Source organism: Salvelinus namaycush, chromosome 3, assembly GCF_016432855.1.
Source record: "Salvelinus namaycush isolate Seneca chromosome 3, SaNama_1.0, whole genome shotgun sequence".
Classification (NCBI taxonomy): domain Eukaryota; kingdom Metazoa; phylum Chordata; class Actinopteri; order Salmoniformes; family Salmonidae; genus Salvelinus; species Salvelinus namaycush.
This window is the reverse complement of record NC_052309.1, coordinates 62,407,088-62,428,369: the sequence shown is the minus strand read 5'-3', so window position 1 is coordinate 62,428,369 and position 21,282 is coordinate 62,407,088. Positions and strand designations below refer to the sequence as shown.

Here is a 21,282-nt window from a genome sequence, read left to right as displayed (position 1 = left end):
CGGTCAGGATGTCAGGATGCTCAAATCTTTTTAGTTTCCTGAGGGGGGAATAGGCTTTGTCGTGCCCTCTTTACGACTGTCTTGGTGTGTTTGGACCAATCTAGTTTGTTGTTGATGTGGACACCAAGGAATTTGAAGCTCTCAACCTTCTCCAATACAGCCCCGTCGATGAGAGTGGGGACGTGCTCGGTGCTCCTTTTCCTGTAGTCCACAATCATCTCCTTAGTCTTGGTTACGTTGAGGGATAGGTTGTTATTCTGGCACCACCCGGCCAGGTCTCTGACCTTCTCCCTATAGGCTGTCTCATCGTTGTCGGTGATCAGACCTACCACTGTTGTGTTGTCAGCAAACTTAATGATGGTGTTGTGCCTGGCCATGCAGTCTTGGGTGAACAGGGAGTACAGGAGGGGACTAAGCACGCACCCCTGGGGAGCTCCAGTTTTGAGGATCAGCACCACAGGAAAATAAAGTTTATACCTTAATCCCTCATTACAGTTCAAATAAAGCCTACCTACTAAATACTAATATCCTGTACATTTACCACACACAGACAATAACAAATTCAACTATCAAAGAAAAAAGGAGAAAGGACAAACAGTTTTGTATTTTCCATTCAATTAACTTTATTTCACAATTCTTACATTTAAAATGTGTTCAATACTTTTAATACCACACACAAATATCAACTTGCTAAAACAATAGAAAAGTACATAAGATCCATATGGACCTACATATTTATATTATGTACATACACTCAAGTCTTTGGAGGTAAACCTCTTCAGCTCTCTATGCAGCACACTCTCAGCTCTGACATCCATCTTATTAAAGGGGCATCCCAATAAAAATCTACAATTAAATTCAATGTGACCAGACATTTCAAAAAATAAGGCTCACTTACGTTTGGGTGATTTTCTGTCTGCTTTTTGGGGGTAATTTATTTAAGTACAGATTCAGTTTCAAAATGATGTATCAGACACTACAATTTGAAATTATTTGTTATTAAATAAGTGATATTTGATAAGACTAAATATCAGGCAAAGTAGCTTCCTGATTTACAGATCACAAATGCAAATGGCATCTTATTAAATTATATGAAAGTGTTTTAGGCATGTGATTTAAGCATGCTTTAGAAGTGAACTAGGCAAAAAGAAATTTGGACAAAAATATTATTTTTTTGTTTTAAAATGGCTCTCATGTAGGCTACATTTTTCTCATGTAAAGAACATATCAAATTGTAGATTGATCATTGGATTGGTCCTCTAAGTGCTGCTTGCTGTTCAGTACCCAGGTGTTGTATCAGGCTTCTCAGGCAGATGTTCAGCGGAGCTTTATGTGGGGGCAAACTTCTTGGCCTGCGCCCTCACCCTCTTCTCATAGTCCATTCTGTTCTGACTAAAAAAGAGGCAACAAAGGGGGATTAGTCCATTATAAAATTGAGTATCACTCAACAAGGCTATACTTTTCAGTTTAACGAAGTGCGATTGTGTATGCTTGCAAGTGTCTTATAAAGCACACTAAGAGCCCCTTTGCCTGTATCAATTATACAGTACAATGTTCAAAAAGAGAAAAAAGTATCTCAACCGAAACTCACCAGTAAATTGTGTAGGCTTCTGCTTGTGCTGGGTCTTGGATGTTGGGTTCATTGAGTAGCTCTTGAATACCCAACAGGATCTGTGAATACAAAACAGATTAAATCAGCTTTTAGAATGGATTGAAATACAAAACAATGTAGATGAGAAGACAATCACTCGACCAGGGAATACCATGCATTGATCCACATAAAATATTCAGCAATTTGATGCCTGTTGAGCCAATGTCGTACATTCCTCCAAACCGGTGAAATCACTGATGCCTCTCCCATTCTTTATGTATTTGTGTGCGTGCGTGCGTGTGTGCGTGTGTGCCTGTTTGATGGTGATGGCTGGCCTCCAGTCCTTCTCCTCCTCCAGGATGGAAAGACACACCGTGCCAGATGGGTAGACATTGGGGTGGAAAATGGGCGGCTCAAACTTGCCTGAGAGGATATAGAATACATCAAATCAAATCAAGTTTATTTTATATAGCCCTTCGTACATCAGCTAATATCTCGAAGTGCTGTACAGAAACCCAGCCTAAAACCCCAAACAGCAAGCAATGCAGGTGTAGAAGCAAGTACATGATTTCTAATTTAAAGTATTTCTGTTGACTTCCATATCATCTATATAAAAAATGACTAGGAATAAAATACTGCACATCAGGGGTGTTAAAATGTTGAAATTAAATTGGGATTGTTAAAGTTAAGAAAAAAAATCCTAAACCATTTTGTTTTTCACAAATTTTTTATCAAAATGCAGTTATCACAAAACTACCACTAATAGGTCCCGATCATCCAAGGGGATTAAAGAAATATTAAGGAAATACCTAATGCAACAATGCTGTAACAATTCTTAAGCTACTTTATTAACCGGAGCTGTTATCAATGACTGTATATACAGTATGAGAGTAGCAGCTCAAGCAAGCAGCGGCGAGGGGACATGCGGTGTGAGTCTGAGTGAGGAGGGGAACAGGGAGGGGAGAGATAGTTTACCAGCGCGAGTCGACTTGGTTGATAACTTATTGCTAGTTATTTATCACCTCATCTGATTACATAGTACCTGTCTTGACTACATCAAAAAATTTGAGAAACAAGTTAAGCCAGCTAGCTAACGTTAGCTTGGCTAATTGAGACTACATAACTGTGCTTTCTCCCCTTCCAACTATTCAGATGATTAAGTACCAGCCTACCTGTTGGCTCTTGGTGTTGTAGCCGGTCCTTCTCATTTAACTTTTAGTTCTGTAATTTTAATTCCATCTTCCACTAATTAGCCTAGATATCTCCTAATAACTTGCCACACGGAGGCTCTAGATCTATTGGTCAACAACAACAAGCTACCCGCGTCGCTCTCCTGAAAGCAAGCGTTTCATGATACAACAACCCCCCCCTGCAGGAAGCGCGATGTAGACCATTGAATTCACATCGAATTTTATGCATTTTTCTTATTCTTATAACAGAAGCCCCCCCCCCCCTAAAATGGCTGTTTAAATGTAATGATTTTTTTTCCATTTGTCACTTCCCTGCTGCACATAGATATTATGTAATAATCTTATCTATCAACCAACAAATGGAAATCGATCAGACAGTGACATCAACACTTTCCTATTGAGGTAACCATGTCATGTGCAGGATTACTCACATTTTGGCGGCGACGAAGGATAGTCATCTTTGAACAGCATTCGAAGTTTGTATTGGCCTCCCTCCCACAGTGTCTAGAGAATTGAAGAATATAGTCATTACATCCATTAATTGTTCCAGCTCACGAGGGAGTACCTACACACTATAAAAACACCTTTAACTGAGAACACATCAGTTTGCATTTGTGTTGGCCATTTTTTTATGTACTATAAGAAACACTAGGATGTCTGTTTACTCATTCTGACAGACTGCTAGTGGTTGTTGGGTCTTGTTAGAATAAAAACTACAGAATGTAAAAGTTGACATACCCCCTTCTTCCCTGGAATGGCGCATTCCCAGTTCATAAGGTTCATAGTGCCATCAGGATTTTTGGTAGGCACAGCAACAAAACCCTGAGAGAGAGAGGGAGGAAATACGTTTTGAGGAACAAGCTTGCCTTCTGCAAATCATCATATGTTTATTTTCATTGTTTGTATGGTAGCTCCTCACAAATGGGTGGTCTTTCCTCCATGCTTTGCGCTCCTGTGACAGTCTACTAAGAGCGATACCAGACATTTCTACTCATTAACACAGTCCTGTAGGGAGACATAAAAACACTCAATTAACATGGCTAGATAGCTACACATCCTTGTTCTCTAGTGGTTTTTCTAACTAACATTTTTATTAGAAATGTCCAAGATATACTATAGTTGGGTTAAGGTTGGGGAGTAACTGATAACATGTAATCAGTTACATGTAAAACTATTACAAAAAACCTCACTGTAATCAGTTACATTACAAGCAAAAAATATAGTAATCCGATTACAGATACATTTGACAAACTAGATGGATTGTTAGTGAAAAAATATATTATAACTCCTTGGTTTTCGCAATGACATTCAATTCAGTTTTAGTTTGTTCCACCTGAACGTGTCTGACCACAAGTCAGAGACCACTATGACACACCAAATGTGTATGAGGACACTCCAAATGTGTTTGATGGATTATTTTTGTCTTCTTCTAATGTCTCTCAAGGTGAACGTAATCCAAAAGAAACTGAAAGTAATCAGATTACATTACTGAGTCTGCGTAATCCAAAAGTTACTTTACTGATCACAATTTTGGACAGGAAACTAGTAACACACATATTACATTCAGAAAGTGGCCGGCAGGTAGCCTAGTGGTTAAGAGCCTTGGGAAAGTAACCAAAAGGTTGCTGGTTCAAATCCCTGAGCAGAAAAAAGCTGAAAAAAATCTGTCAATGTGCCCTTGGGCAAGACACAACACAAATTGCTTGTGTAGATCGCTCTGGATAAGAGCATCTGAAAATGACTAAAATGTAAGTGTAAAATGTTGACTTGCCATATTACTCATGAAAACTCATGATTACTCATGATTCTTATGACATGAAGTTAACTTGAAAGCTAATTAACCTCTTCACTAGCTATACAAATTTTCCCTTATTAATTTAAGATAGCAATGAAGTGGATGCTGCATTGGCCATATACCACAAACCCCCGAGGTGCCTTATTGCTATTATAAACTGGTTACCAACGTAATTAGACCACTAAATAGTAATTTGTCATACCTATGGTACAGTCTGATATATCACGTCTTTCAGCCAATCAACATTCAGGGCTCGAGCCACCCACTTTATAACTAAATGTATACAACGGCATTGTTGAATACTCGTTTCTGATTGGCTTGAAGGGTATTCCAGAGCGTGTAATATTTCCCTAAATTGCATGGTAGAATTAAACGGCTATTTCAATCTTACATGTTCTATGTTTGAGCTGCTTTTGAAAGCAAAAGTCGAATTGAAAACATTATTGGCATTGTTGAATTCGATTTCCATATTAGCAAGCTAGGACTGATGGTTAGGTTAGCTAAACTTGCAAATCTGTTTGTTTAGTTACCAAGGCAACTACTGTAGATATGAAGTACACTTGCTAACTACTTCAGTGGTGTTGAACACATTTCTACCTGCGAATGAACACATTTCTGTGTTCTGTGTTCATTTGTAGCCATGGTATAAAAGGGATAATCAACTAGGAGCTCTATGCGTTCACTGGAAATTGCATCTTATTAATGCCTCGCTGTTATTTTACTGCTGCAGTTTAATTATGTTACTTTTATTTTCTATGTTTTACTTAACTTCTTAAAGTATTGTTGGTTAATGGCTTGTAAGTAAGCATTTCACTGTAAGGTGAAATACCTGTTGTATTCGGCACATGTGACAAATACAATTTGATTTGTTCATTATTTTCCATAGGACGCATAGCCCCTAGTTGATTATCCCTTACATATGGCTCTGGTTATTGATATTGCCAGTAGCTAGCTACCCTGCTAGCAGTCTAATTAGCCACAAATAATCAAACTAGCCAACCAACTTGCATCCACCCACCTGTTAGCCTAGTTTGCTAATATAATGAAGTTCGTTTACAGGTAAATGGTTAGTTGCTTACCTTACAATTCAATTGATACTGTCTAGATGGCGTTCGCTTGTTGGTGCTTGCTAACGTTAGCTAGCTAAAATTAGCTAGGGGGTGGCTAAAAACAATGAGCTGCGTCGCCTATTTTTTTTTTACTATCAAAACTAGCTAAAGCTGCTTACTAATGACGATACTTTTGTGCTAATAATTTGACCAAGTTATTTCCCCTGACATAAATCGATAGATTGAGAGATTTCATTACCAGTTACCGCATATGTGAATACCTGAACGATAGCATTCAGCTAGTTAGCTCGCTAAAGAAAGAGGACCTCAATTTGTTTATCTCGACATAACCCACAGGCACTTCACAGGGCACCTTTGATGGACTTTCTTTTCGGCCATCTTTGGTGTGGCGTCGTGTTGGCTTCATCTGGTGTTGTACTATTTTTTTGGGGAGATATATGATAAATCGAAGCTTTTTATCAGTTAAAGCAGTGGTCACCAACCTTTTGAAAGCCGCGATCTACAGCTCAGATAATAAAAAAAACATTATTGTTTATTGCCAATGTTGTTCTTATCAAAAAATTTAAGTGAGCATAACAATTGGCTTTCTTTTCCTTCTGGACTGATGGTCTGCATCTTATGGTCAGTCTGAGGAGAAGGAGGAAGCAACGGTGAGGCTGCCTCACACCCGATTCACCATCCCTCCGCCTTCCCTTCGCTGATCATGCAATATGGCGCCGACAGAGATGGTCGCCTCGCTTCGAGTCCTTAGGAAACTAAGCAGTATTTTGTTTTTTATGTATTATTTCTTACATGGTTATTCCAGAAAATCTTATGGCCAGGAAGAACTATTGGATATAAGAGCGGCATCAACTTACCAACAATACGACCAGGAATACAACTTGCCCGAAGCGGATCCTTTGTTCGGACCACCACCCAGGACATTGGATCAAATCCCAGAGGCTGATCCAAAACAACGTTGCCTGAAGAAGTGGAAGACAGAGCGGCCTCCTGGTCAGACTTCGAAGGCGTGCACACCACCCACCGCTTCCGAGTATATTACTCACCAATGTCCAGTCTCGAGACAAAAAGGTGAAAGAAATTAGGGAAAGAGTTGCCTTCCAGAGAGATATCAGAGATTGTAACAATCTCTGTTTCACAGAAACATGGCTCTCTCGGGATATGTTATCGGAGTCGGTACAGCCACCGGGTTTCTTCATGCATCGCGCCGACAGAAATAAACATCTCTCTGGGAAGAAGGGCGGGGCTGTATGCTTCATGATTAACGACTCATGGTGTAATCATAACAACATACAGGAACTCAAGTCCTTCTGTTCACCTGACATAGAATTCCTTACAATAAAATTCTGACCATATTATCTCCCAAGAGAACTCTCATTGGTTATTTTCACAGCTGTGTATATCCCCCTTCATGCAGATACCACGACGGCCCTCAAAGGACTTCACTGAACTCTATGTAAACTGGAAACCATATATCCTGAGGCTGCATTTATTGTAGCTGGGGATGTTAACAAAGCAAATATGAGAGCAAGGCTACCAAAATTCTATCAACTTATTGATTGCAGCACTCAATCGGGCAATACACTGGACCACTGCTACTCTAACTTCCGCGATGCATACAAGGCCCTCCCCCGTCCTTCCTTCGGCAAATCCGACCACAACTCCATTTTGCTCCTACCGTCCTATAGGCAGAAACTCAAACAGGATGTACCCGTGACTAGAACCATTCAACGCTGGTCTGACCAATCAGAATCCACGCTTCAAGATTGTTTTGATCACGCAGACTGGGAAATGTTCCGGGCAGCCTCAGACAATCACATCGATTTATACGCTGACTCGGTGAGTGAGTTTATAAGGAAGTGCATTGGAGATGTTGTACCCACTGTGACTATTAAAACCTACTCTAATCAGAATCCGTGGATAGATGGCGGCATTCGCACAAAACTGAAAGCACGAACCAACGCATTTAACCATGGAAAGATGACTGGGAATATGGCCAAATATAAACAGTATAGTTATTCCCTCCACAAGGCAATCAAACAAGAGAAATGTCGGTATAGGGACAAAGTGGAAACGCAATTCAACGGCTCAGACACGAGGCGTATGTGGCAGGGTCTACAGGCAATTACGGACTACAAAAAGAAAACCAGCCACATCACGGACATCGGCGTCTTGCATCCAGACAAACTAAACACCTTCTTTGCCCGCTTTGAGGATAATACATTGCCACAGACGCGGCCCACTACCAAGGACTGCGGGCCCCACCGCTCCTTCTCCGTGGCCAACTTGAGTAAGATATTTAAACGTGTTAACCCTCACAAGGCTGTTGGCCCAGACGGCATCCCTAGCCGTTTCCTCAGAGCATGCGCAGACCAGCTGGCTGGTGTGTTTGCAGACATATTCAATCGCTCCCTATCCCAGTCTACAATCCCCACATGCTTCAAGATGGCCACCATTGTTCCTGTATCCAAAAAGGCAAATATAACTGATCTAAATGACTATCGCCCCGTAGCACTCACTTCTGTCATCATGAAGTGCTTTGAGAGACTAGTCAAGGATCATATCACCTCCAGCTTACCTGCCACCCTAGACCACTTCAGTTTTCATACCGCCCCAACAGTCCACAGACGACGCAATCGCCATCACACTGCACTATCCCATCTTGACAAGAGGAATACCTATGTAAGAATGGTGTTCATTGACTACAGCTCAACATTCAACACCATAGTACCCTTCAAGCTCATCATTAAGATTGAGGCCCTGGGTCTCAACCCCGCCCTGTGCAATTGGGTCCTGGACTTTCTGACAGGCCGTCCCCAGGTGGTGAAGGTAGGAAAATACATCTCCACTTTGCTAATCCTCAACACTGGGGCCCCACAAGGGTGCGTGCTCAGCCCCCTCCTGTACTCCCTGTTCACCCATGACTGCGTGGCCATGCACGCCTCCAACACAATCATCAAGTTTGCTGATGACACAACAGTAGTGGGCTTGATTACCAACAGCGACGAGACAGCCTACAGGGAGGAGGTGAGGGCACTCGGAGTGTGGTGTCAGGAAAACAACCTCTCACTCAACGTCAACAAACAAAGAAGATTATCATGGACTGCAGGAAACAGCAGAAGGAGCACCCCCCTATCAACATCGACGGGACAGTAGTGGAGAAGGTGGAACATTTTAAGTTCCTCGGCATACACATCACAGACAAAGTGAAATGGTCCACCCACACAGACAGTGTGGTTAAGAAGGCGCAACAGCGCCTCTTCAACCTCAGGAGGCTGAAGAAATTTGACCTGTCACCTAAAACCCTGAAACTTTTACAGATGCACAATTGAGAGCATCCTGTTGGCCTGTATGACCACCTGGTACGGCAACTGCACCGCCCTCAACCGCAAGGCTCTCCAGAGGGTGGTGCGGTCTGCACAACCCATCACCGGGGGCAAACTACCTGCCCTCCAGGACACCTACAGCACCCGATGTCACAGGAAGGCCAAAAAGATCATCAGGGACAACAACCACCCGAGCCCCTGCCTGTTCACCCTGCTACCATCCAGAAGGTGAGGTCAGTACAGGTCCATCAAAGCTGGGACAGAGAGACTGAAAAACAGCTTATATCTCAAGGCCATCAGACTGTTAAACAGCACTGTTGGAACTAGAAGCACAAGCATTTCGCTACACTCACAATAACATCTGCTAACCATGTGTATGTGACCAATAAAATTTGATTTGATGAGAAACCTTGCCATGAGCGGATGGCTGCCAAGTAGACCATTCTGCTCTTCATCGTTGTATGCTGAAATGGCTGCTGCATGTGGATGCAGCCCTGCCAGCATTGACCAAAGACCTCAAGAACTGGATCACAGTTTTTACGCTGCAAGATTTTGGAGCAACCCCCTGCTCCCCACACCACTGGCAGAACATGCACCACCTTGTGCCATAGGTTGACGTGATAGACGGGGCCCTGCCACTCTGTAAGATGTTAACAACAGAGGGCTCAAGATCTAAACCAGACCATTTTCGCTGTTTAGCGGCCAGACCCACAGCTGCAGGCGGGAGGGATTCGGATGCCACAATGTGCCCTCCACCTGTGACAGTAGGTCCGGCCTCCGAGGTAGTTCCCATGATGTCCCCACTAAGAGTGACAGTATGGTGCTTAACCAGTGGCAGCTCGGCCATCTCAGAGCAAGTAGAATGACCTGGTGGTCCGCTTCCCTGATTCTGTCCAGAGTCGCTGGAATCAGCAGGATCAGGGGGGAAGGCGTATAGCCTCTTCCTCAGCCACTCATGGGCCAGGGCATCTAGGCCAAGTGGCTCGGGGGGGTTGGATATTGAGAACCAGAGGGGGTACTGTGTGTTCCTCTCTTAGGCAAACAGATCCACCTCCACTTCTCTAAAGAATCCTCACATGCGACTCATATTCAGGGATGTAGTCGCTTCTCCCCTTCCGGATGGCCTTCTCTGGACAGCGTGTCCGCCACAGTGTTCAGGATCCCTGGGAGGTGTACAGCTTTTAGTGACGCCAGATTATTCTGTGACCACAGCAGAATTGTATGTGCCATCTCGAGGAGGCGGAAGGAACCCAGACCCCCTTAGTGGTTTATGTATGCTACCACTGTGGTGCTGTCTGTCTGTACCAGCACATGTTTGCCCCGCCTTTGTGGGAGAAATTTGAGTAGTGCTAGCCGGACTGCTCAACTCCAGCATGTTGATGTGGAGTTTGGACCAGCTTGGGCTCCATGTCTCGCTGCCTGCCCTACCCCTCAATACTGCTCCCCAGCCTGTCAAGGAGGCTTCTGTTTGAACTAGTTCCCTCCAATGGACTTTGCTCAGGCGTATTCCGCCTGAAAGGAATTTCAGGGATCGCCATCTTGCCAGTGCTCTTGTGCATTCCTTGGACACAGTCAGGCAACAATACCTGTGTTCATTGGGATGTAAACACTGAGCATTGAACCACCTCTGCAGGGGTCTCAAGTTTAGAAGGCCCAATGGGGTCAAAATAGAGGCTGAAGAGAGGAGACCCTTCAGTCTCTGACACTGAAGAACAGTCACCTTCTGGTCTTGGACCAAATGATTGAGGTGAACTACAATTTTCTGGACTCGCTCTTCGGTGAGGTGAGCCCTCATTGGAGACGAGTCGTCCGCATGCCCACGAACATTACACTTTGTGTGGGGACCAGGTGGCTTTTTTGCATGTTCAACCTGAGGCCAATCTTTGAGATGTTCTTCAGGAGAAATGTTGTGTCTGCTGCTGCCTGTTCTCGAGACTGAGTGCAGATTAGCCAATCATCTACGCAATTTAATACTATCATCCCTTGGGATGTTAGGGGTGCTAGAGCGCCATCCATGCATTTTGTATATGTTCTTGGTGCCAGGGAGAGGCCAAAAGGTAACACTTGGTATGCTATCCCGTTGAATGCAAAGTGTAGGAACTTCCTGTGAGCCGGGTGGATCGGTACATGGAAGTAGGCATCTTTTAGCGCAACAGTTGTGAAACACTGGCCACAGATAGCATCTTGAAGGGGAGGGTTTTCAAGCACCGGTTGAAAGGCCTCAAGTCCAGGATGGAGCGAAAGCTGCCATCCATCTTGAGGACTATAGGAAATATACTCCATAGAACCCACTGTGCTATTCTGATGATACAAGTTGACTGATTGAATTATTCTCAAGCAGGGAGGCAATCTCCAGTTGGAGAGCTTCTCTTTTCATGGGGTAGGCTGTTGTAGTTGACCAAACCCCTCTGATCTGTGGTGGCCGGCATCGGAACTGGAGTTTGTACCCCTGTAGTATTGTATCCGGCACCCAGGGGTACTCCACAAGCTCCTACCACATTACCCGATGGATGTGGAAGATGTGGCCGACGCCGGGGCCACACCCATCAGGATGACTGAGGGGGCCGTCCTTCTTCGGAGCAGAGGGACGGTGCTTGTTATGCCGCTGCCTATGCTGGTGATGGCACCACTCTGATCCAGAGCCTGTTGACGTGGCTGATCAGGGCATGGCTGGTTTGGGGGAGGGCTCAAGCAGCCTTTCAAGGAAGGGGAGAACTGAGGTCTAGACTGCAATGGTCTCTGGGTAGGGTAACGTGGGGCAGTGTGACTCATGAAAGACTGCAGCTTCGCCGTTTGGCCCAAAATGGCGTCCACACCAGGACCAAAAACTTGGCCTGGGGAGATGGGGAGCTCCATAAAGGGAGGCCTACATATTTGTCTGTGAGAGCCAAAGTGGTTTGCGTGACGAGATAACCATAGACAGGGCTTTGCCATTAGCACGTGACATCTCAGCGTTTAAGAGGGAGAGGAGTGTGGACACCTGAGTCATTTCAGTCGTCAGCTCAGGGTCACCGTCAGTGGACAGACAAGCTATCAGAACGTGCAGGAATGCCTGCAGCAGAGTGGTCGCATTCATGAGGTGAGGCACCATGGCCAAGGTCAGGAAGGTGTCCTTTAAGTGGTTGTCAGCAGCCCGATGAGGTCCCAGAGGACAGCGGGGAGACCTACCAATGATTTATTTTGTCTGGGAGGACCATGGCTGCAACAATGGGGTCCATGATGGGGTACTGGTCCAGTCCCAACTCCTCGGGAAAAGCCATGAAGGTCCAAGGCTTGCACTGGCTTGAGACATGGAACCTTGAGTTCACCTTAGCCCAAGATTGATGCAGTTCATAGGAGAACTTGGGGCACTGAGGAATGTACACTCTGCCCGGGCTGCTGATTAGGTAGGTCTGGTTTGAAATCCAGAGCTTTCAGAACCCTAGAGAGGAGCTCCTGCATATCAGCTGATGAATAGGGCGCTTCACTCTCAGCCCTCTCTGATCCGTGGTTCGTTGACCCAGAACCGGCCTCAGAGGTCTCTTCATCTAGGTCATTACCAGCAAGGATGGAGATAGGATCCTGATGCTGTCTTAAGTCTTTAACAGAGCCTGTCGGGGCTGAGAGAGTGGAGCTGAGAGAACAGAGAGGCTGCCTGGGCCTCCAACTCATCCAGAGTAGGTCCGCTGTCCTTCTTGGACTGCTTGGTAGGCGGGCCCACCGCTGAGGAGGGTTGTTTATGCTTGAAGCCGCTCCCGGAGCCTCTAGCATTTATCTGATTCATTATAGATAATCGTGCTTCACAAAGGCATGAGCCGAGAGTAGCACAATACATGCAGCTGAAGGGGGAATCCACAGCCTGAATGGCATGCTCTAAACCTAGGCACATCATAGAGGTAGAATGGGCATCATCCGAAGCCAAGCCAGCATTGCATGTATCGCAGTAGTATGGCATGGATAATCTTCTCCCTGTCTAGACAGAAGCAGAAATACAGATATGTTTTATAGACCAGATAATCTGTATAACACAAACTTAGGTATGATATGCAAACAACAAATGCTGAAAGGAAGGGTACCAAAGAAATGTCTGCAGCATTGAAGGTCACAGTGGCTGTCATCATTCTTAAATGGAAGACTCTTCCTAGAGCTGGCCGCCCGGCCAAACTGAGCAATCGGGGGAGAAGGGCCTTGGTCAGGGAGGTGACCAAGAACCCGATGGTCACTCTGACAGAGCTCCAGAGTTCTGCTGCGAAGATGGGAGAACCTTCCAGAGAACCTGCAGCACTCTACCAAACAGGCATTTATGATAGAGTGGCCATACGGAAGCCACTCCTCAGTAAAAGGAACATGATAGCCCGCTTGGAGTTTGCCAAAGGCACCTAAAGGACTCTCAGACCATTAGAAACAAGATTCTCTGGTCTGATGAAACCAAGACTGAACTCTTTGGCCTGAATGCCAAGCGTCACATTTGGAGGATACCTGGCACCATTTCTACAGTGAAGCATGGTGGTGGTGGCAGCATCATGCTGTGGGGATGTTTTTCAGTGGCAGGGACTGGGAGACTAGTCAAGATCGAGGGAAAGATGAATGGAGAAAAGTACAGAGAGATCCTTGATGAAAACCTTCTCCAGAGCGCTCAGCACCTCAGACTGGGGTGAAAATTCACCTTCCAACAGGACAACGACCCAAAATAATGACACTAAGCACACAGCCAAGACTACGCTTCAGGACAAGTCTCTGGATGTCCTTGAGTGGCCCAGCCACAGCCCGGACATGAACCCGATCTAACATCTCTGGAGAGACTTGAAAATACCTGTGCAGCGACGCTCCCCATCCAACCTGACAGACCTTCTGGATCTGCAGAGAAGAATGGGAGAAACTCCCCAAATATAGGTGTGCCAAGCTTGTTTCATACCCAAGAAGACTCAAGACTGTAATCGCTGCCAAAGGTGCTTCAACAAAGTACTGAGTAAAGGTTCTGAATACTTATGTAAATGTCATATTTCCTTATTTTTGTATAATTGTTTTTGCCAAAAAAAACTAAAAACCTGTTTTAGCTTTGTCATTATGGGGTATTGTGTGTAGATAGATGACGGGGGAAAAATTTTGAATCAATTTTAGAATAAGGCTGTAATGTTACAGAATGTGGAAGAAGTGAAGGGGTCTGAATACTTCCCGAATGCACTGTTTATACAAAAGTATGTGGACACCACTTCAAATTAGTGGATTTGGCTATTTCAGCCACACCCGTGCTGCCAGGTGTATAAAATTGACCACACAGCCATGCAATCTCCATAGACAAACATTGGCAGTAGAATGGCCTTACTGAAGAGCTCAGTGACTGTCAAGAGCTCAGAGCTCAACGTGGCACCGTCATAGGATGCCACATTTCCAAAAAGTAAGTTCGTAAAATTTCTTCCCTGCTAGAGCTGCTGTTATTGTAAAGTGGAAATGTTTAGGAGCAACAACGACTCAGCCACAAGCTCACAGTATGCTGAAGCGCATAGCGTGTAAAAATCGTCTTTCCTCAGTTGCAAACTGCCTATGGAAGCAACGCCAGCACAAGAACTGTTCGTCGAGAGCTTCATGAAATGGGTTTCCATGGCCCGAGCAGCCACACACAAGACTAAGATCACCATGCACAATGCCAAGTGTCGACAGGAGTGGTGTCAAGCTCGCCGCCATTGGACTCTGGAGCAGTGGAAATGTGTCCTCTGGAGTGAAGAATGATGCTTCACCATCTGGCAGTCCGACGGACGAATCTGGGTTTGGCGGAACACATGAGAACGCTACCTGCCCGAATGCATAGTAACAACTGATAGGTTTGGTGGAGGAGTAATAATGGTATGGGACTGTTTTTCATGGTATGGGAGCCTAAGTACCAGTGAAGGGAAATCATAATGCTACAGCATACAATGACATTCTAGATGATTCTGTGCTTCCAACTTTGTGGCAACAGTTTGGGGATGGCCCTTTCCTGTTTCACCATGACAGTACCCCCGTGTACAAAGCGAGGTCCGTACAGAAATGGTTTGTCGAGATCAGTGTGGAAGAACTTGACTGGCCTGCACAGAGCCCTGACCTCAACCCTATCTAACACCTTTGGGATGAACTGAAACACAGACCTTGAGCCAGGCCTAATCGCCTAACATTAGTACCCGACCTCACTAATGCTCTTGTGGAACCGGGGCCTCCCACTCCTCTTTCTATTCTGGTTAGAGCCAGTTTGCTCTGTTCTGTGAAGGGAGTAGTACACAGCTTTGTACGAGACCTTCAGTTTCTTGCCAATTTCTCGCATGGAATAGCCTTCATTTCTCAGAACAAGAATAGATTGACAAGGTTCAGAAGCTAGATCTTTGTTTCTGGCCATTTTGAGCCTGTAATCGAACCCACAAATGCTGATACTCCAGATACTCAACTAGTCTAAAGAAGGCCAGTTTTATTGCTTCTTTAATTAGAACAACAGTTTTCAGCTGTGCTAACATAATTGCAAAGGGGTTTTCTAATGATCAATTAGCCTTTTAAAATGATAAACTTGGATTAGCTAACACAACGTGCCATTGGAACACAGGAGTGATGGTTTCTTATAATGGGCCTCTGTACACCTATGTAAACTTCAGGACCCTGTCTTTCAAAGATAATTCGTAATAATCCAAATAACTTCACAGATCTTCATTGTAAAGGGTTTAAACACTGTTTCCCATGCTTGTTCAATGAACCATAAACAATTAATGAACATGCACCTGTGGAACGGTCGTTAAGACACTAACAGCTTACAGACGGTAGGCAATTAAGGCCACAGTTATGAAAACTTATGACACTAAAGAGGCCTTTCTACTGACTCTGAAAAACACCAAAAGAAAGATGCCCAGGGTCCCTGCTCATCTGCGTGAACATGCCTTAGGCATGCTGCAAGGAGGCATGAGGACTGCAGATGTGGCCAGGGCAATAAATTGCAATGTCCGTACTGTGAGACGCCTAAGACAGCGCTACAGGGAGACAGGACGGACAGCTGATCGTCCTCGCCGTGGCAGGCCACGTGTAACAACACCTGCCCAGGATCGGTGCATCCAAAAGTCACACCTGCGGGACAGGTACAGGATGACAACAACAACTGCCCGAGTTACACCAGGAACGCACAATCCCTCCATCAGTGCTCAGACTGTCCGCAATAGGCTGAGAGAGGCTGGACTCAGGGCTTGTAGGCCTGTTGTAAGGCAGGTCCTCACCAGACATCACTGACAACAATGTCGCCTATGGGCAGAAACCCACCATCGCTGGACCAGACAGGACTGGCAAAAAGTGCTCTTCACTGACGAGTCATGGTTTTGTCTCACCAGTGGTGATGGTCGGATTCGCGTTTATCGTCGAAGGAATGAGCGTTACACCGAGGCCTGTACTCTGGAGCGGGATCGATTTGGAGGTGGAGGGTCCTTCATGGTCTGGGGTGGTGTGTCACAGCATCATCAGACTGAGCTTGTTGTCATTGCATGCAATCTCAACGCTCCACCCTCATGTGGTACCCTTCCTGCAGGCTCATCCTGACATGACCCTCCAGCATGACAATGCCACCAGCCATACTGCTCGTTCTGTGCATGATTTCCTGCAAGACAGGAATGTCAGTGTTCTGCCATGGCCAGCGAAGAGCCCGGATCTCAAACCCATTGAGCACGTCTGGGACCTGTTGGATCGGAGGGTGATGGCTAGAGCCATTCCCCCCAGAAATGTCCGGGAAATTGCAGGTGCTTTGGTGGAAGAGTGGGGTAACATCTCACAGCAAGAACTTGTAAATCTGGTGCAGTCCATGAGGAGGAGATGCACTGCAGTACTTAATGCAGCTGGTGGCCACACCAGATACTGACTGTTACTTTGGATTTTGACCCCCTCTTTGTTCAGGGACACATTATTCCATTTGTGTTAGTCACATGTCTGTGGAACTTGTTCAGTTTTATGTCTCAGTTGTTGAATCTTATGTTCATACAAATATTTACACATGTTAAGTTTGCAGTTGACAGTGAGATGACGTTCCTTTTTTTGCTGAGTTTAGATATTCCATAAAAAAAATCTGCCGTTTCCAACTACAATAATAATTTACAACATTAATTATGTCTACACTGTACTTCTGATCAATTTGATGTTATTTTAATGGACAAAAAAATGTGCTTTTTAAAAAACAAGGACATTTCTAAGTGACCCCAAACTTTTGAACGGTAGTGTATGTACCCTATATTTAATATATGATTCACTTAAGTTTCAACAGTGCAGCAACTGTGTTTTGAATTGATTTGGCAGTTGTCTGTTTTTTCTTCTGATGTGAGGGTTTAGTGATGTCACATTCACATAAGGACACAAAGTGTTCAAAGATCCAGCCCAAACTGTGAGGACAATAAGAATTAGAAGTCACAACACACCCCTGACAATTACACACGAATTCTCACATCAAATGCCTAACCAAAATAAGTTAATAGAAAAATGTGTAACCTGAAACGCTGTTACCATAAAGAATATAGGCCTACACATACTAGATTGATGACCATCTATGTAAAAAGTAGACACGTTGGACATTGAAGTCTTCACATTAACTTCTTGTCTAACCAAAGTTTTAAAAAATTGACCCTGAATAAGAAAAAGTTGTACAAAGGACTACTGTATATGGTAAAAATTGTTACACTTTGAAAAAAATACAAAACAAAGAACTTTGTACAGTAGATGGCATATTTTTATTGTGCAAATTAAACAAAGTGACATCCTGCAATCAAACTGACAGAAACTTCTGTTAATACTAAAACTGAACTGCACTTAGAAAAACCCCTTGACATTTCGTGGGCCTCCATCTCATAACAAGGTCACACCAAGGCAACTACAACTACATGAAAATGACATTTTACTTACATTTTCATGGTGCATTAAGAGCAAGTTTCATTATTTTAAAAGTCCCTTAGAAAACGTCTGCAGTGGCAACATCTACAAGACAATGTTGCCAGGCTGCAATCCCCTAAGTAGGAGCATACAACTCAACCATAGTCCAATTCTAACCCGAATACCTCAAACATTCCATCCTTCTAATCTTTATTAATAGATTAATATAGCATAGTTTGTAACACCTTTATTGGACATCTTGAAGATAAACATAGGCATACTGTATTCATGGACTCTTGAACGGTGACCTCTTTCACAATGACGCATTCATCCAACTCAGCAAAAATCTTCAGTCAAAATCAGTAAAACCCTTCATATTTTGTGCAATCTGTAGCTTCCTTTGTGATTCATTGTGTCCCCTCCATGCTCATTCAACAGTATTTTTCTTAGTGCTCATCTCTACCCGTCTCTCCACATCACACTTGCTTCCCCTTGCCCTCAGAGATGACATGCTCCGGGGCAGCCATTTTGAACCATTCAGACCATGACCCGTCATACACAGACACTGACCCTGAATGCCCCAGCAGGTGAGCAGCCAGAACCACGTGGCATGCAGTGACCCCTGACCCACAGGTTACCCAGAAAGGTTTCTCCAAGTCCACCCCTGCCTCTCTGAACATTTTTGCCAGCACTTCAAGCTCCAACTCCTTGCCTGAGGCATCCATGAACTTGGCAAAAGGCATGTTGATAGTACCAGGAATGTGGCCAGGCTCAATGTCTGTGTGTGAGAGAAAGAAACACAATTATAAGGAGAGCAATAAAGAGGGGGAGAGATAGAGGGAAGGTGAGATTTTATAAAAAATGAATTGGGGCAAAATATGTCCTGACATTTAAAAAAAACATATTAGCAAAAATGTATAATAACGTCAAATGTAATCAATTCCAGGAGGCCAACATAAATCTTTGCATATGCTCCCACTGACCATCTCTTGGTTCTGGTTCGGTTCCCCGGAACCTGCCTGCGGATCTTGCGTCAATCACTTGCACCTGTTTGGTCTCGATGTTTTTCAGCACATCTTCATACGACTTGACCCAAGAATGATTGGCGGTCGCCTTGAAATCCGCACGTCCTGGCTTGGTGTATTCTGCAGTGACCGGATGCCCCTCGGCCAGCCAATTCTTCATACCCCCGTCCAGGACCGATACAGAATTGTGCCCAAATAATCGGAACATCCACCACACTCGGGGTGCGCTGTATGACCCAAAATCGCTGGTATCGTACACTACTACATGTGTATCGTTTCCTATACCTAAACCCCCCACATACTCTGCAAAGTAGCTTGCAGTTGGGAGCATATGATCCATAGAGGAAGTTTTGTCGGCGCATTTGTCAATATCAAAGAACGAAGTTCCAGGTATGTGCTGTTGGTTAAATTCCGCATTTGCATCGCGTTTTAATTTCGCTAGATACCAGGACGTATCCAGAATTCGAAGATTCGGTCCAATAAGGTTGCTTTTTATCGCATCTGCAAGCCATTTGGCTGAAACAAGCGCCCGGGTTTGTGCCGCCATGTTTGTCCTTATCTTGCACTCTGAATCAGGGTTGCCAGGTCAATTTCAAAAACTGGATCATGACGACTCAAAACCCGCCGATAAGGCCTGAAAAGTAGTCCCAGGAAGAGGGGAGTTGCCACATTTAGACAATAAAACCATTTTTCCCACAACGTCGAGCGACGAAGGAATTTCGACTTAACTTCTAACAACTTTAGAAGCAAAAAATTTTTTTTCATCAAAATAATAATTCTTGCAAGCTAATGTGACTAATAAAGGAATTGGAATATGTCGCAAGAGAAAATATAATTCGCTCTTTTTACACTTTTCTGACACTTTTCTGACAATTGTGCCGTTATTACAGTACCAGTAAAAAGTTGTCCTATCAATGATACCTTTGTATATTTTCATATACAGTACCAGTGAAAAGTTTGGACACACCTACTCATTCAAGGGTTTTTCTAGATTTTACTATTTTCTACATTGTAGAATAATAGTGAAGACTTCAAAACAATGAAATAACACATATGGAATCATGGAATAACCAAAAAAGTGTGAAACAAATCCAAATATATTTTATATTGAGATTCTTCAAAGTAGCCACCCTTTGCCTCGATGACAGCTTTGCACACGTCTTCACTATTATTCTACAATGTAGAAAATAGTAAAAAATAAAACCCTGGAATGAGTAGGTGTGTCCAAAGTTTTGACTGATGTATGTGCCAGATGTAAAATGAAAGAGGCAAGATGTAAAATGAACAATTTAGCAGCTTGCTTAATTCAAATTGACAGTAATTTACTCAACATGAATAGTGAGGTGATTTCAAGGTGAGAAATGCTTCTGTTGCCCAATTATAGGCTACTGAGGATGGGATCGTAATTTCAATAACTGAATCAAATATTAATAATTGGATATGACTCAATAGGCATATGCTTGTCAACAACAGCCAGTTTAAAAATTAAAAAAATCTGTAGCCTAATCTAGCGGACTGTTACCTTCAATCTAATGCATTCTAACAGCTGATTGGCAATTGCGATAGAACTGTGACCATGATCACAATTGATAACTTCCATTTTCATGAACTAAACATGGACATTAATAATTACATTTTTTATTTTTGTATTTCACCTTTATTTAACCAGGTAGGCCAGTTGAGAACAAGTTCTCATTTACAACTGCGACCTGGCCAAGATAAAGCAAAGCAGTGCGACAAAAACAACAACACAGAGTTACACATAAACAAACGTACAATCAATAACACAATAGAAAAATCTATCTACAGTGTGTGCAAATGTAGAAGAGTAGGAAGGTAAGGCAATAAATAGGCCATAGAGGTGAAACAATTACAATTTAGCATTAACAGTGGAGTGATAGATGTGCAGATGATGATGTACAAGTAGAGATACTGGGGTGCAAAAGAGCAAGATGATAAATAACAATATGGGGATGAGGTAGTTGGGTGTGCTATTTACAGATTGGCTGTGTACAGGTACAGTGATCGGTAAGCTGCTCTGATAGCTAATGCTTAAAGTTTGTGAGGGAGATATAAGACACCAGCTTCAGTGAATAAAAAAAATAATAATTCAATTCGTTCCAGTCATTGGCAGCAGAGAACTGGAAGGAAAGGCGGTCAAAGTAAGTGTTGGCTTTGGGGATGACCAGTGAAATATACCTGCTGGAGCATGTGCTACGGGTGGGTGTTGCTATGGTGACCAGTGAGCTGAGATAAGGCAGGGCTTTACCTAGCAAAGACTTATAGATGACCTTGAGCCAGTGGGTTTGGCGACGAATAAGTAGTGAGGGCCAGCCAAAGAGAGCATACAGGTCGCAGTGGTCGCAGCACTGTGATAGACTACATCCAGTTTGCTGAGTAGAGTGTTGGAGGCTATTTTGTAAATGACATCGCCGAAGTCAAGGATC

General features: G+C 43.9%; 2 protein-coding genes across 2 annotated transcripts; both read right to left on the bottom strand.

Annotated features, from left to right (window-relative positions):
* Positions 1–598: 598 nt before the first annotated feature.
* Positions 599–5,956, bottom strand: LOC120034581 (SUMO-conjugating enzyme UBC9-like). Its single transcript, XM_038981184.1, has 7 exons — positions 5,656–5,956; positions 3,701–3,786; positions 3,520–3,603; positions 3,213–3,285; positions 1,905–2,014; positions 1,592–1,671; positions 599–1,392 (listed from the first exon to the last, which is right to left on the bottom strand). The coding sequence occupies exons 2-7, from the start codon at positions 3,764–3,766 to the stop codon at positions 1,329–1,331; spliced, it is 477 nt and encodes a 158-aa protein (XP_038837112.1). The 5' UTR covers positions 3,767–3,786; positions 5,656–5,956; the 3' UTR covers positions 599–1,328.
* An 11,696-nt stretch (positions 5,957–17,652) lies between these two features.
* On the bottom strand, positions 17,653–19,424 carry LOC120034571 (3-mercaptopyruvate sulfurtransferase-like). The gene is made up of 2 exons (XM_038981172.1): positions 18,794–19,424; positions 17,653–18,588 (listed from the first exon to the last, which is right to left on the bottom strand). Exons 1-2 carry the CDS (start codon positions 19,380–19,382, stop codon positions 18,287–18,289), a joined length of 891 nt encoding a protein of 296 aa, XP_038837100.1. The 5' UTR covers positions 19,383–19,424; the 3' UTR covers positions 17,653–18,286.
* Between the last annotated feature and the right edge of the window lie 1,858 nt (positions 19,425–21,282).